The sequence below is a fragment of the Gossypium hirsutum genome, chromosome D02, assembly GCF_007990345.1.
Source record: "Gossypium hirsutum isolate 1008001.06 chromosome D02, Gossypium_hirsutum_v2.1, whole genome shotgun sequence".
NCBI lineage: Eukaryota > Viridiplantae > Streptophyta > Magnoliopsida > Malvales > Malvaceae > Gossypium > Gossypium hirsutum.
In genome coordinates this window covers 61,163,196-61,180,838 of record NC_053438.1, presented here as the reverse complement: position 1 = coordinate 61,180,838, position 17,643 = coordinate 61,163,196, and the positions used below count along the sequence as shown (strand labels likewise).

The following is a 17,643-nucleotide window of genomic DNA, read 5'->3' as shown; positions in this document are numbered from 1 at the left end:
AAAAATTCGCATACGTATATATTCAAATACATATATATATGTGCAATATGTATAAAATAAGGGAATATAGAACAATCAAAAAATGTTTATGATAAGTTAAGAATATAAAAAATATATATTATAGAGGACGAATGTATTTCTCTTTTAAAAATTAAAAAATATGGGAAATGTATGTGTATTTTAAAATGTGCAAGTATATTTATATATATATACACATTTGTAAAATAAAGAAAGTAATATAAAAAAAAGGAATACATGTATATACATATTTACAAAAGTAAAAAGGTCTTCGAAATTAAAAATATAAAAAAATATTTGTATGTACACGAAAATAATAATTTCAATATTAATAATAATAATAAATAATAATGATAAACAAGTAATAATATAATATAATAATAATTAATAATTAAATAGTAAAATAGTTCAAAAATGGATTAAATTGAACAAAAGACGAAAAAACGGGGCAAATTTGAAATAAATAAAAGAGGGACCAATTTGAATGCGCAGGAAACAATGGAGGATCGAAAGGGAAATTATTTTCGCCTTCCCAAAACGCTGCGCAGAGATGGGCCAAATTGAGACAAAAACGAAATATGCAGCTTAATTTTTAAAAAAAATAACAAAATGAGCTTGATTGAAGCGTGTCGCAACCAGGAGGGGCCAATTGCACACATTTACCCTTTAAGGCCAGAACGCGCGGATCCTCCCCTCCGGGTCGGGTCACTGCGCGGGTCATGGCCTCATAAACGACGTCGTTTTGTTTGTGTTTTAAAGTTTAAAGAAAAAAGAGAATTTTAAGGGAAAAAATTTGTTTCCCCTCTCCTGAAGCAGGGGCTACTTCTTTAGGGTTTCTTTAACCCTCGGGGGCCGCCATTCAAGAGCTCTCCACGGCTTCTACGCCGTCCTAGCCTCCGACCGAGACGGAGAGGAGAGCAGAACGCAACCAAGTCTAGTAAGTCTCTCTTCCCCCCTTTTTATTCTTCTCACAAAACGAAATAATAATAGAAAAAAAAATAGAAAACAGAAAACGCGATTCACCTTCAGAAAAATTTTTGTATTCTCAATGTTTTTTCTTTTTTTTTTATCTGTCTTTACACTCCCCCCTTTTACACTGAATCCTCACGGCTTTTAAATAGCCGAAAATAACAAAAAATCATATCTCCCATTCAATATTAGTTGCGATTTTTGCTACTACTCTGCTATTGTTGCGCCATATGCCTCTTTTTCGCAGGTTTGGTGGTTGTTGAGTGTGTGCAACGCGTGCGGAGCGACAAGCGTGACGTGCGGGAGCGACGGGCGCGATATGCGGCGCTTGCGGAGGGGTGGTGCGCAGGGTGATGCGGCCCTAGGGCCAAAGCTGCTAGGGTTTCTGAAAATTTTTTGTTTGGGTTAATGTTTGGGCCATTTCAGGTTTAGTTTATTGGGCCCGGGCATATTTAGGCTTATACAATACACCCATTAGATATTAAAACTCATAACACATTTAGATAATTTGTGTTTACGTTTTAAGGGTTCTTTATTTTCGGGTTTTCGGGGTTTAGTTTTTATCTCCATCTTTTGTACTATTCGTTCTTTTGTTATTATAGTAAAATTATTTTTGTCCGTGATTTTTTATCCTCTTTGAAGGGGTTTTTCCACGTTAAATTTGTGTTCAATTTCTCAATTTTTTCGCTATTTTTTTACTTGTTGCTTAATCGGGTCGATCCCCAACAAGTGGTATCAGAGCTAGTTCAGTTTTCGTATATCAACCCATTCAAAGATGGCAACAACAAGGTTTGAAATTGAAAAATTCGATCGTGTCACAAATTTCAATCTGTGACAAGTTCGGATGATGGCAATTCTAGTTCAAACCGGCTTGAAAAAGGTTGTTATCCGGAAAAAGCCTGAGAATCTAAATCAAACAGAATGGGAAAAGCTTGATGAAAAGGCTTTTTCTGTAATCCTGTTGTGCCTTGCAAATACGGTATTACAGGAGGTATCGATGAAGAAGACATCATCTGTCTTGTGGAAAAGGTTAGAAACTCTTTATGCGACCAAGTCTCTAGCTAACCGTTTAGTGTTGAAACAACATCTATTTACGTTTCGCATGAATGAAGGTGAGCTTCTTACTAATCACATCAGTTAATTCATTACTCTTTTAAATGATTTAAAGAACGTTGAGGTTCAGATTGACGATAAAGATCAAGCTATGCTATTATTGTGCTTTTTACCCCTTTCATACAAGTCTTTTAAGGAGACCCTAATTTATGGCAGAGGCAAACTCTCATTTGAAGATGTGAAGGGTCATTTGTTGAGTAGAGACAAACTCGACAATGAGTTTGGTTCGGATAGCAAGGTAAATAGGCAAGCTTTTGTTTTGGTAGCATCAAAGATGTCGCTATTTTAAAATTTTAGGTCACGTCAAAACAGATTGTTATAAACTGCGAGATAAAAGAGCTGTTGAGGGTAACGAGGAATATGTAGTTGGTGCTAATTTGGCCGATGAAAGCGGTGATGATTTCTTGTTAGTGTCAACAAGTGATAGCTCCAAGCTTACATCCGAGTGGATCCTAGATTCGGGATGTTCTTTTCACATGTGTCCCAATAGAGAATGGTTCTCCACATACAGTTCGGTTGAAGGTAGAGTTGTGCCTATGGGAAACGATTCATCCAGTAAGGTAATTGGTATTGGTACTGTTAAAATTAGGATACACAATAGGACGATTAGGACACCCTCAGATGTCAGATATGTACCTGGTTTACAAAAGAATCTCATATTCTTGAGTATTTTAGACTTGAAAGGATACAAAATCAACATCGATTCGAGCGGCATCAAAGTATCTCGTGGAGCTTTCATTTTGTTAAAAGGTAAAAGAACCTGCAGTCTTTATATTCTGGAAGGTTCTATAGTGACCAGTGAAACTAGACGTCCCTCGTCTGTTATAGAGTCAAAGTCAACTCGTTTGGAGTGGAGGAAACTTGGTCATAAGAAGGAAAAAGATATTACCGTTTCGTTGGAGAGAGATTCTCTTTTGGATGCAAGTTTTAAAAAGTTAGGGCACTGTGTTCATGAAAATCAAACCTAGATTAGTTTTGATTTTGCAATGTACAAGTCGAAGGCTAGAAGTCTTCCAATTTCTAAACACAAGTTCGACTCAATTAATTCCCTGCATAGTTCAAGATGGGCCCGTGGCGAGCTTTGGCAAAGATGACGTTGTGGAAATATGAGTCAATGTGGAGATTTGTTAAGTGTGACTCCTATTTCAGTCAAATTTGAGAAATAATCTTCTAGTTAAACTCTGTTTATTTGTTTCAATCAAACTCTGATTAGTTTAGATTATTTTATTATTATTTGACCTATGAATTTAGCCTATAAATAGGCTCTTTTACAACCTTAGAAAATACACCCATTAGAGATTAGAACTCATAACACATTTAGAGAATTTTATGTTTATGTTTTGAGGGTTCTTTGTTTTTGGGTTTTCGGGGTTTAGTTTTTAACTCAATCTTTTTTACTTTTCGTTATTTTGTCATTATAGTAAAATTATCTTTACTCGTGATTTTTTAACCTCTTTGGAGGGTTTTTCCACGTTAAATTTGTGTGTTCAATTTCTCAATTTATTCCGCTATTTTTTTACTTGTTGCTTAATCGGGTCGATCCCCAACACATTTCTATTATTAAAAATTGACGTGGCTGATAGAATAAATAGATAGTTAGACATGATATGCCACGTCAATATAAAACTACACTTTGATACTAATTTATCCATTTTGTTAGTAGAGAGAATAAAATGCAATTCAATTCTTAGTACAAGTATCTTCATGATATCCTAACTAGTCTTATGCTCAAGCTAAGGAAACGATTTGTTATAGTTTGTATGACCTGAATCCCGTCACTTATTGAAAAAATAAATACAATGATAAAATAAGGGAATCTGTGGGTACGGACCATGCTGCACAAGTAGAATTCATATAAAACTACACTTCTTCTATTTGACATTAATTAGAATAAAGTGTTTAATATAATCGAAACAATTTATATGTCTTATTATTTTACGATCATTCTATTGTTACTATCCATGTCTATAATAACACGATTAAAAAACTAAACAAATCTCCATGAATCGAATATCTTCGCAATCTCAACGGCCCAGAATTTCTAGAAAGCCCCATGAATGGCATATATGATAGTTTGATGGTATAATGAAAGATGAACACATGTGCCGAGTAGGGGGGTTAGCCACCTACCCCTCAGTCACCTTATCGATGCTGGACAATGAAGGATGATTAAGGTGGTTGTAGAAGATGCCAAATGGCAAGTTTACAACCCAGAGATTGAGAAAGAGAATGGTTATGGTTATGGTTATGGTTATGGTTATGGTTATGGTTATGGTTATGGTTATGGTTATGGGTTGGGTCACATCCAGAATAAATTTGTGTCCATTCGGCAGTTGGTAGCAATTAGCATGTGTCATTATATATAGGGGTGGTCCAACAAATGTGTGGAAACAAATTCAACAACACAAATGCAAATGTTTTGGTTTATAAAAATTATGGATTTAATTTTTATATTTTAATTAAATTAATTTAGTCAATTTTAGTTAATTTATTTTCTAAATTTTAAAATTTTAATTCTGATCCAAACAATAAGTATTAAATTTGTTTGTTTAAATGCAACTATTAGTCTTGTATTAACATACAATTGTAGATTTAATCCATATTTTTTTAATTGGATTATTCTAAGTTGCGAACTTTGAAACTTTAATCATGAAGCAAATGATATCATTAATCCATTAACTTAATTTTTAGTCAATAATATATGTAAATAACAAGCTGACATAGCATTACACAAATAATAATATGTTTGGCGCATTAAATTTTGGAAATAACAAAACTTAACTAAATAAATATAATAATTATCATTTTACGGTGACTGAAATTTTAAAATTTAAAAAATAGAGAAACTAAAAATGCCCAAATTAAAATACAATGACTAAATCCACAACTTTGACAAAATACAAAAACTAATAGCAAAATTTAACTAAAATATTTTTTCTCTCTTTTTGGTGGTGGTGATTTAGGGACCTCCCGTACTTTAGGTACCATAAAAGTGTTATTTAAAATATTAAAGATGATTATTTTTGTAGATAATATATTAATATAAACTTTAAACCACAAAAGAGTACTTCATTTTTTTAAACTTGTGTGGTTTAAACCTTAATATATAAAATTTTGAAGGAATTTAATATCACAACTTAAATAAGCATTAGTTTAATCAATAAAATTAAGATTATATAATTACTAAGATATTTACCTATTTTATTAATTTTAAATTTTTTTAATATTTCATTATTGTAAATATAATATACTTACAAATATACATTCAAATAAACTACAACAAAAATCTTATCAACTTTTATAGTTGTGCCAAATTTGAGCTTTCCAAAGCAAATATTACAAGTGAGATTGAAAGTAATGAGCCACTCAACATAAATAAATTTATCATCTCAATATCATATATGAATTTTGTCTCTTGTTTATGTATTAATACTTACATATGCATTTTATTTGTAACAACATATTTTTCTAAAAATACTCTTATATAAGTATATAATTATTTTAAATTAAACCATATAGGTTCCGTTTTTTCACTGAAAATAATTTTCAGAAAATGTTTTCTGCATTTTCCTCTATATATTTCATGGATAACAATTTGATCAACGGAAAATAACTTATAAGTCAACGAAAAATAAATCATTTTTCTTATAAAAAGGACTTACCCTTTTAAAAAGTGTGATTTTATTTTTATATAAAAATTAACCTAAGCCAAGCTTAATATTATTATATTAATAATATTTTTTTATTATTTTTTAAAAAATATTTAAAATTAATAAAAAATTAATTTTCAATATTATTAAACATACATATTTAATCATATAATAAATTATGTTAATATTTCAATTTTATTTTAATAATAAATTTTAAAAATAATAATTTTAAATAATATTCGTCATATCTTATTGAAAAATGTTCAATATTAATATTTTAATAATAAATATTCATGAAAGTTATAAATATACTAATAATAAATGTTTGCAGTATAAATGTTAAAATATGTCATAAGTCTATATGTATTCGTCACAAATTTAGAATTTAGTCTCTTACCTTTTATTTTCTAGAATTCAGTCCTTCTACTTTTTAGATTTAAAAATGAAGTCCAATTGTTAACATTGTTAAATGTTTTTTTTTGTCAGATGTCACATTTTTAAATAAAAAATACTTGGTATTTATGTAACTAAAAAAATGACATTATAATGAACACGAATGTAACAAAATATTTTTAATAATGCTAACAATTGAACCTGAATCTTGATATTTAAAAAAGTAGGACTAACCCATAAATAAAAGTATATGGACTAAATTTCAAATTTACAAATAGTACAATGACTTATGACATATTTTAACCTAGAATAAAAATATGAATATTTTAATTATATTAATTTGAATTTTTGTTTAAATAATACTTAGCTACATTTATCCCTTACAACTCTAATGTGTCAATATGTATTATTTTATGTGTGATATATTTAATTTAAATTAAGTATTATTTATTATTAAATTTATTTATGGCATTGATTATTACAAAATATTTTCTTATTATAAAATAAATACCGATTGTTAAAAGGAAATTGCAATATAATATTTTATAACAAATATATTTATGTCGTGATTGTTTTATAAAAAATAATTTAAAATATAAATTTATAAATATAAAATAAACTCAATTAAATAATGAAAAAATAAGACAATGTCAAATGTATATTTACTTTATTGAAAATAACTTTTACAAGAAATCTACCAATCAACAAAAAAATATTTTACACATATTCGTCCAAACACAAAAAAAAATATTAATTTTTCTAAAAAAGTAAATCATTTTCTAAAAATAATTTTTTAAAATAATTTTAAACCTTAAATTCAATACTTAAATTTCTTGATTTCATTCTTAAAATTTTGATTGACAAAAATTGATAAAACACTACTCCATCAAGCTCAAGATTTTCTTTCTAGAGTACAAATTAAACAACACTTCCTTTTAAATACTTAATTCTTTTTTCACACATAAAATTATTAAAATGAACCAAGATAGGAACACCAGCACTACTTTTATTCTCTGTGATTAGCAATGACGATGAAGAAACATAAAAGCTGAAGGCAGGCATTTAGTTTGACTAGAAGCAAATAGAAGAGCTTTGATCAGTCGAAAAAAATGCTGCATGCATCCTCATATTGCTAAAGTGGGTGAAATCTTGAAATCCAGATTCCACAGATCAAACTTCCCATTCACGAAATCGTAATGTGCACCTTTCAGGGCCACTGTTTTCTTCACCACTGCTTCTCTCACAAATGGATACGTCAATAGGTTCCCCAGTGATACATTCACTGCCTCCTGCATTTTTTGTTTAATTTAATTCACAACATTATCACATATTTAACGTTTTATTCTACACTAAACAAAAAATGTATATAACCTTCTCGCAGTTGGTGCATTGCTCCGAGAAACTTAGCTCATTCTGTTCTGATTTCACTTTGGTCTTTGCTGGTGTACAGATGCTAACCCATTGTTCTATGAAATCACTGCATCACATAAATTAATAAGACCCAAAGTTCATCTTACCCAAATTTGGAATAAGATTATATATATATATAGGATCATATACTTGCTATAAATGAATCCCAATGTCTTTGCATTTTATACCTGATTGGTAAAAAATGACAAGGAATCTAAATTTACTTTGACATGTTCCAGGATCTAAAAGTTTGAATATTAGAGCTTCAATTTTTACAAAACTTTATTCCCTTGCTTTATTCCCCTTTATAGGTGATATAGTATATATATATATATAAAGAGAGAGAGAGAGAGAGACAGAACTACTCACTTATCAGCTTATTGTATTAGTTATTGATAAGTCACTAAATTATTGAGATTCTGAGAGTGAAACACCAAATAAAACACTGAAATACCTTTTCACTATTTAATCTTAAAAGTAAATGGCGGCACTTGCAACATTTAAACAGAGAGTTGTAAAGTATGGCTATAAATATATGGTTTGTATTAATTATATGCCACAATACCTAGCAGTGGTCCCGTCGTCTGGGATGGACATAAGCCCTTTGATACCTCCACAGCAACTGTGTCCAATAACTACTATATTCTCCACCTGTAATTAAAACCAACCACATCCAATTCCAAAAAGCATAAAAGTAAGATGGCAAAAGAGAACTTGACTCCACTAACAAATTACTGTTTCTTTATTACATTTCAAAAGTTGAGCTTCGATAAACTATACAGTATTTCCCATACTTGGAAGTAAATCGTATTTAACATCTATATCCAACACATAAATATAAAAGGACACTACTCATGTTGGATATAAAAAGTGGCTTAGAGATCATGTTGCCCCCATCAATGAGTCAACATCCACATCATTAAAAAAAAAACACTAGTGAAAATGTACTTATAAGCCTAGTGTATTGATTATTTAATTCACCTTCAGATGCAGGACAGCGTATTCGATGGCCGCCCCAGCTCCAGAGTATTTTTTCTGCAGTGAATAAATTAAGGCAAATCAAAACATAAAATTTTGGATGTCATCGTTTGAATAAACTGGGGGAGGTGGCATCAAAGTCCAAATGGCGAGAAGAAATAAAGTGAAATCGCTAATCAGGGTTACCTTGTCATAGGGCGGGACCATGCTGGCAATGTTACGGACGATAAAAGCCTCCCCTGGTTGGAAATTCAGGATGTGGGAGGGGCACACCCGAGAGTCGGAGCATGCAAATACCAAGAACTATACAATTTTTTTCAATAAACAAACAAATGACTTTGTTAGGAATTTTTTAAATATATTTGTACAATTACAATCAAAATAATTACTCCCCACCATTCATTCTGATCCAAAATCACTCATTCTTCTGCTAGTCCCCACCATTCAAAAAGTGGTGCAAATAATAGCCATACGCGTCCCATTTCGTCAAAGCAATGCACGCAATTATAACACAGAAGCGTTTATTTGGTTGAGTTATTAAGCATATTCTTCGTTCAAACTTGCATTTTTTTCAAAGTATCTTCGTTCAAACTTAAAAACTTGAAAAATGGACCAATTTCTACGACCCCAAAAAAGACCAATTTTCGATAGTAAAAACAAACAACGAATCTCAGGTATTTACCACGTGAAATAATACGAATCTTGTCTGAAATTATCAGTAAATTATGTACGAGAAGAAAAAAACAAAGCTGCCCAATTATGATAAGAACAGAACGAACCTTAGGACTTTGCCCTTTGGCAAGTGCACCGTACAGATCAGGATTTTTGCTGGAAAAAATTGGAGGCAGAAAAAAAAAAGAGAAAAGAAAACAAGACAAACAGATTAAAGTTAAGCTAATTATTATGCAAAATAAAAAGGTCCACGGGAATCTGAAGCCTGCCAACATTCAAATTCAACCATATCTTTTTCCCTTTTCTGCAATTAATAATTCATTTGCTGTTACCTTTTCCAAATCCACTTGCTTTATTATATTTAAAAACAAAAATAGTAATAACAATTCTCTTTTTTTTTTTGGAAAGCCATTAAAAACGCCTTGTTAAATTGGAGAGACAACTAGGCACGCGATATGAAAGGGAAAAAAAAAAAAGAGAGAGTGCAGTGGCGTACTCAAATTTTTCTTTCTTGAAGTGAAGGAAACCGGTCTCGAGCCGCTTGACCGGGTCGAACTGAGTGGAATCGGCAGCTGCCTCTAACTCGGCTGTTATCTGCTTGATTTTTGCGGCGGCGACACTCCCGAGATCAGCTTTGTCACTGCAACCGAGGACGAAGCCATTATCATCAAATAAAAACCGTTACGGGGTTTTACAGTTCAGCTGGGCCCCAATTTGGGACAAGGTAAATGAAAAACACGGTTTACTATGAGTCAAAACAAACGGATAAGAACGGCAATTGAATTATTGGTGAAAATGAAATTATCGCTTTCCGGTTTTTAAGGTTCGGAGATCGGAGAGAGAAATGTTAAACGTACAGCACTGTTAAAAATTACCTGAGAAGCTTCGACAAAGCTGCAATGGCTTCCTCGTATGACTCGCTTCCCATATCTTCTTCCTTCTGTTAACTCAAAAGGGAAAAAAAAACCCTCCAAATTAAAACAATTATGAATATTAACCAACATGATCTACCGAAAGAAAACGTTTAAAAAGAAAGTAAAAGAAAGCAAATCGGAAGGTGATCTGAATCGGGATCAACGCAAGAACAAAGATTAAAAAGCTATGAACAGTTTCAAAAGAAAAAAGAAAAGGAAATTCAAACTTATGATGAGATTCTTGTTTCTAGTTCTGAATTTCATAATAAAGACTAAAAAAAGCAGAGAATATTTCACCAACCCGACAAGTTGATTATCACTTTTTTTTCCTTCAAGGAGACATAAACTATTTTCGTAGCTTCTGCTACAGATAGGCTGTCCATATTTATACTGGTTTTATTAATTACCACGGTAATTGAAATTAACCTAAGGTTAAATCAAAGTGCAATGATTTAGGTTTTGAAGAAATGGAAGTGTTCCATTACATCGGACAGAGCGGTAGACGCGCTTGTCTTGGTTTTGCTTATGGTAAGCAAAATTTGGCAGCCTACGAGGAGGAAAAGTTACTGTGTTGCGTGGTGTATGAATGATTTACTGTTGTCCGTTTGATTGGGTTTTCGTTAGTTGATCGGACGGTGCTTGACTTGTTATAGAAAAAGAGGGAAGAGAACATCCTTATCGAAATTAAGAGCTACGGCTACCGGATGTTACGGCGGGCCAAGGCCAATTGGACGACGTGGGAGTGCTGCCACGTGGTGGGATTATCGAGTGTGACGAGAACAAAAATTGATTACTTTAATTATAACTGTTTATTCAATCACTGTATAAAAAATTGATATATGTGAGTTTTGAGTTTCAGCCTTTATATTTAAAATTTTCAGTCTTTAACTAAAATGGTAAAGGGTACAAAAATCTTATATTTCCCATTATGCTATGTATTTTCTAGATTTTTTAAATATAAAAAAATAAATATTTTAAAAATATTTATTGTTCAATTAAAAACCATGCTCTTAGTAAGTAATTTTTTAATTGAATCAACACTTGATCAATAAATAATACCAATTCAATTAATTTATTAATATATAATATAAATTCGATATGACTTATTATATATAATAATTAACATTTATCATCGATCAATTAAATAAAATATCACAAAATATTACATTATTATTTGTAATTTTAAAGATTATTTTAAAAATGCGTCCTAAGGTCAGATTCTTCTCCCATTTGATGGAAGATCTATAATTTTTTAATTGAATATGAAATTGGCAATTAAAATAAATATGTGCAATATTTTAATGGTTAGATATATGTACACTAATTATTATTATTTTTTAATTTCAAGCGTGAAATATGAGTGGGGATGATTCCCCTAATTAACTGAGGTATGTATTTTTTTGTTACTTATATTTATTGTATCTATATTATTTATAAAGCCTTTTATTAAGTCTGTGTCATTTATTAACTATATACTAATTATTTTAATATTTCTTCTTGTTTAAAATAAAATATATTACTTTATGGTATTTTAGTTTTTTATTTAAAAAATTAATAAAAATATGTATACGATGTGAGTTGAACGCATATGCCAATTAGATTAGCAAGATATTAAATTTTCCACTTTATTAAAGTTTGTGTCACAAATAAAATCGACACCAACTCAAGATTAATGACAAGTGTATTCATTTGATATTTTTAATCTAATGTGTTTTTGTGTTTAAATTTTGTTTTACTCACAATTTTGTTTTTTTTATTTTAATATCGTATTGTCAATTAGTTCCAAATCATACTTTTCATTATTTATTTTATGTTATTTTTAAACACATTTCTGTATTCTAAACATATAATTTCCACACGCATACATGTGAGATAAAATTTCTATTTTTTCTTAAATGTATTGTAAAATACTAATTTCAGTTTACATATGAAAATTTTATACAAGCATAACTCTTATAAATTAATAAAAAAATTCATAATTGATTTAACTTAGATTATAATAAAAATATATAAATTAATTTACAATCACTCATTGTTAAAATTAGGGATAAATATTATAATTATATACGAATTTTGGTTCAATGTACAATTATATACATGAATTTTTTATTTGATCCAATTCTCACGAATTATTAACACAATTGTTGATATTGCATCATTTTTATTTATACATTGCATACAAAAATATTTATATTTGTCCCATATAAAAATAAATTGATTCATTTTTCTTTAAATGTACTTGATTGAATCAAAATTAAAGTTTTATGTATATATTTGAACTACAATTAAAGTTTCATGTGTATAATAAATGTACCAAAATAAAGTTCATGCATCAAATTACATATTTAGTGAAAGTTTATGTATAATTTTGATATTTATCCCTTAATATTTTTATATGAGGAAGATAAATTATAAAAAATTTTAAGTAATTATTTACTATATATAATTTAATTTTAATTAATATAAATAAGGAGAAAATTTGAAAAGGCTAAAGCAAAATTTACTAGCTTGTTGGCTTGATTTTTGAAATTAGTTTAAACCCAAAAGCTTATTGCTAAGCATTACTTATTGATATAACTAATTTTATAAAACGATAATAAACAATGCCTTAATAGATTATAAATAGAAGATAATCCACATCAAACATTACTAATGGAATTTTTCATCTATCTAATAATATAGTGTTTTCTCACTAATTCGGAAAAAATTCGAGTCTTTTTTTAAAAAATAATTAATTAATTATAAAATGTGTTTTATTTTTATAAACTAACCTTATAATTAATGAATGAAGTAAGTATCATATCACATCTCGTAATTTTTTTGACTAATTTAAATGTCGAACATATATAACAATTAAAAAATAAATTATTGTCAAAGTAGTGACGACTTACAAGAAAAAAAGGGTAAGAGTTATTAAGAAGCGAAATAAAGGGAAGTGGAAGGTTGACTTCTTTAAACTGCTTCATTTTCAGATTTCTTCTTCTTTTAAAAAACTTCTGCCTTCAAAATTCAATGGTTTTCTTTCTCTGACATAAATCTAATGAGTCTTGTTTCGCGTGCCCGAAGGTAAAGGAACAAAGAGACGGCTGTCCGCTACTACCACGATTACGCTTGCTGGTAGTCTGCAGTCCACACGTCACTTTAATCTTTTCCGGAAAAACTTTTTAAAACATATCCAACAGAAAGTTATTGGTTAAATACTGCTATTAAATTTTTTATATTGTGTAAATATTTTAATTTATTTTATTTTTATTCATATACTCTAATTTAATTATTCTTAGTCATTATATTTTTTAAATTTCGAAATTTCATTATTAATACAAGCGATTGTGCTTAAATCTATTAATTAACTTTTCATTAGTAATATATGAGAATAATAAACTGACATAACATTACATATGTGATAATATATTTGACATATCAAATTTTAGATATAACAGTGTTTAATGGATTTAATAGTTATCATTTGATTGGGATTTAGGACTAAATTTTTTAAATTCAAAAAATACAAAAATTAAAAATGACCAAATTAAAATACAAATACTAAATCCATAAAATTTAAAATCTAAAAATGACCAAAATTATTTGACAATTATAAAAAAAAATACTAAAAGTGGTGATTGTATTTTTATATATGAATGAATGATGTAAAATTTAATTACGAATGATAATTGGTTTTTAAAAAAGTTGGGTGACACAAAAATATTGAAATAATAATTGGATCAAGGGAATTAATTATGTTTCATTAGCACTAGGCATTAAATCTCGATTTTTTATTTTTAAGAAGTAGTGATTTTATTTTAAAAATCTAAAATTTAAGATAAATTATTTGTTTTGTTAAATTAATTGTTTGATATTTTGAAATTAATTTTTTTATTTATAATAATAAAATTATAATGAAAACTTAAATTTAAAATTTATGAGATATTTTAACCTCGAGATTATTACAAAGTTGTGTACTAATTACCCCCAATTAATTGTATTGAGACCTTGATGTTATAACTCTCCGACACCCACTACATACAAGTGGGAGTGAGGGAGGAATATAATTAATGAACACAATTCTGAGCCATACACCTACTCACCTTCAATTAAATCACAACTCCATCATCCCCATTGCATCTATGTTTCTATTCTACCCCCATTTAGTGGCCAAAAAATTTTCATGTCTTTTTCGGTTCAATATTTTAATTTTGACCGTTTCTTGTGTACCTCATTAATACCCTTTCAGAACCAGCGAAGCCCACAAAACTTTGGGTTTGGAGCATCGGGATATTTAAGGGTTTCGATTTTAATAAATATATATATTTGAATTCACTTGGCAGTCATTGACTTTATTGTAATTGTATGCAAATTTAGATTTTCTTAATTGAAAAAAAGATATATAAAGAAAGGCTAGATGAGCTGTATAAGGTTTCTATATATAAAATTATAAATAGTTTTTTTATATGTTTGCCAGCTTGTACAGTTGTACTTAAAGTTTTTAGGTCTTAACTTTCTTGCTTATTAAGACATTGGTATCATAATTAATTTACATTATTATGTTGCACCCAAAATGGAATGAAAAGTAGCACCAAATTGAACATTATTCTATTTTATTTTTGCAATTGGTAAAAAAAACAACAACAAAAAGGACTGTATTCCAAATTATCTTACCGAGACCTTTGCCGAACAACATAACATCATGCACTTTTTAAATTTTGCAGCCATGCTTCAATTCACCCTGTAAAGCATAACATTAATTATATTTATCCAAAACTAATAGATTTTTTTTTAAAAGAGAAAATTACAATATTGATATATAAGATAGGGTTATGCGACAAAACACTGAAATAAAGATTTCAATTCACATTGATTTATTCCATAAAATTTGATGTTCTGTTTACTTTAATCTATTTATGGAAGTTTGGAAGGAACCTTCAAGTCTAAATACAACTAACCCGACCACCTGTTTTCCAAAACATAGCAATATACTTGTTCTTCAAATTTTAAAAAATAAAATAAACAATACCATTAGATGCAGTCCAAATGACATTAAACGAGAAGTGAAGAGAAAAAAAAAATACTAACTTGTAAGAGTTGACAATGAGGTGAGGAAGAATGGCGTTTGGTTTCCTGGAAAAAGCAGGTAGAATGGCGTTTGGGTAGTGAAAGTAGGCAGAGTAAGACAAAGCGGTGGAATGTACATGATATAAATCTACATATGGGATGGTTAAGAAATGAATGGGCATTGGATAAAGAAAGTGAAATGTGAGACGACAAGGGCTTTATCTATTCTATTGTGTAAAAAATATAAAGGATTAGAAAGGAATGTAGAGAAATGGATGGTAGGAAGTTGATGGTTGGTCAATCTAATCCTGAAAACACAAATCTCAGGTGAATAGGCAGCCACCGATTCCCCATCTATCCCGCTGAATCTCTTTCACCATAACATGCTTCAATATCACTAGCGTTGATTCCCTCTATCTTCTGATATATCAAATATTTATCAAATCAAACCTAGATATATGATGTTTTTAAACGCTTACATTGGATGAAAAATCACCTTATCTCCTAATTTGTTTGTTTGTTTTTTTTAATTTTGTTAATTAATATATTTTTATTTTAAGTTAATTAATCTGAAATAATATTATTCAAAATTGTTCACCATCATAATTGTTATACACCAACTCGAAACCCAGATAAGATTCGGGTCGTCCATCCATGACCTGATCAGGCCTCATCAGATGGATGTGTGCGAGACGTACAACGAGAGGACAGTTAAGGGAGCTCGCGCTATCAGCTCGCATGAGCCAAGGAGAGTTCACGGTCTCATTTCGTATGTACCCAAGGAGTTCGCATGTAGAGTGCCACGAGGTCTAGCAGACGACCCAGAACGGTACATGTGTTCAACATACTTGAGACCTGCTCAAAATGTCAGTCCTATGAATAGTAGGGCCAAGTTCATGAACAGTAAAGTCAAGTTATAAACAATGATAACATGTATAAATACCCAAATGTTCCCTTTAATGAGGCACACAGAGAATTACTCAATAATAATAAATTTTAAATCGGAATCAAAATAACAATGAATTTTTTTTATTTTTTTAGTGATATGTTAGTTATTAGTCGAATGAAAATTTTAAAGTGGAAATATTAGTTTTAATTGAATAACTTAAATCATAGTGGAAATGTGATTTTATATGAATATAAAATATGATTTTAATATTAATTGAATTGATATCAATATTATTATTAATATAGAAAGGTGCAGATTTTAAAATAATAATAATATTTTCTCTTTTTTTTTATAAATTGGGTGTTTGATGTATCCAAAAGAAGGATTTTGCCACACTTTACAAGTATAATTGTAGCAATTCAGTTTCAAAGTTATTTAATCCATGCCATACAAGCCCTATCATTTACCAAGCCCCATATCCCCTTTTTTTCCCCTTAAAAAACCTGAAACAAGGTATTGGGGAAGCAGAAGCAATTGCAAGAGAAAAACCCACTCGATGGGAACAAAAGAAATCCAATTTCAAAGTAGAACTGCTCGTGGATTAGGTCACTAGATTCAAAGATCCACCTTAAAAATGGGAGAATTTAGACAAAAATATGATATTCAGAAATGGGTTTTGATAAATTTTAAGCCTCATTTTCTATATGGGTTGGGCATTGGGCAATTTTTTTTACCCAAGCCCGTCCCAACCTAGATCGACCCAAATATATTATGTTGAAAAAAATAATTATATTATATATATTTATATTAAATCACTAACCCAATAACAATTACCCAAAACCTAAAAAAAAAAAAACTTACCTATAGCACCCTCGTCCGACTCGATTACTGGGCCTGAGCTATAGGATGCTACATTCAATGCCAAAGCAACTACAATCAAATCACAATAAAATAATCGTTAGCACATGCAATTAGGCATCAATCATGTTCAAATCATATTAAACAAGAAATTACGAGTCCTAATCGAGCTTACAAAAACTCTTTTGTCAATCCAAAAATGAAATAGGAGCAAATTGTAAAGCTTTAAAAATTTAGAGCCAACGTCGTGATGTCATCTCCTCCAAGTCATGACATCGGAAAAACAGTATGTCACGTCGTCGCGATGTGACTCATTGTTGGTCTACGTTGCAACAAGAAAGGTTTGCTCGTCGAGACGAGGACCCTATATTTGGTAAAAATGAACCATTTGGTACCTATTTCAAGCTTCCAAACAAAACTTACAACATTTGCATCAAATACCACTCAATCCAAAACATACCTAAAACCATACCAATCAAGTTTAAACACTCAAATTCAATTTCTTAACAAGATATTCAATACATTTTCACTAATTGAACTTAAGCATTTCAATACCATTAGACATATCAACCAGAACATTAAAACAAAATTAGGTGTTCCGAAGTAACATATCCTCAAGCCTCACTAGATTAGATAGATCACAAACAACCAAGCTAAAGATAATCATAAACAAATAAGGTGAAGAAGTAGTCACACTTTCCACTTTGCTTTCGGTTTATGACATTAAATT

General features: G+C 29.8%; 1 protein-coding gene across 2 annotated transcripts; it reads right to left on the bottom strand.

Moving 5' to 3' along the window:
* Positions 1-7,061: 7,061 nt before the first annotated feature.
* On the bottom strand, positions 7,062-15,607 carry LOC107909667 (carbonic anhydrase 2). 2 transcript variants are annotated; one of them, XM_041088942.1, is made up of 10 exons: positions 15,188-15,607; positions 14,774-14,840; positions 10,079-10,143; positions 9,700-9,843; positions 9,311-9,359; positions 8,718-8,834; positions 8,535-8,588; positions 8,119-8,204; positions 7,515-7,620; positions 7,062-7,432 (listed from the first exon to the last, which is right to left on the bottom strand). In XM_041088942.1, exons 2-10 carry the CDS (start codon positions 14,825-14,827, stop codon positions 7,268-7,270), a joined length of 840 nt encoding a protein of 279 aa, XP_040944876.1. In that variant the 5' UTR covers positions 14,828-14,840; positions 15,188-15,607; the 3' UTR covers positions 7,062-7,267. The 2 variants fall into 2 exon arrangements, with proteins under 2 accessions (XP_040944876.1, XP_040944877.1); XM_041088943.1 differs by lacking the exons at positions 14,774-14,840; positions 15,188-15,607 and adding an exon at positions 10,419-10,544.
* Between the last annotated feature and the right edge of the window lie 2,036 nt (positions 15,608-17,643).

Excerpts from the sequence above, each read along its gene's own strand:
- LOC107909667 (XM_041088942.1), bottom strand. The coding sequence starts at position 14,827 with ATGGCTGCAAAATTTAAAAAGTGCATGATGTTATGTTGTTCGGCAAAG. Across the intron at positions 9,844-10,078 it reads GCTTTGTCGAAGCTTCTCAG|TGACAAAGCTGATCTCGGGA; the intron begins GTAATTTTTAAC and ends CCTCGGTTGCAG. Across the intron at positions 7,433-7,514 it reads AATGCACCAACTGCGAGAAG|GAGGCAGTGAATGTATCACT; the intron begins GTTATATACATT and ends CAAAAAATGCAG.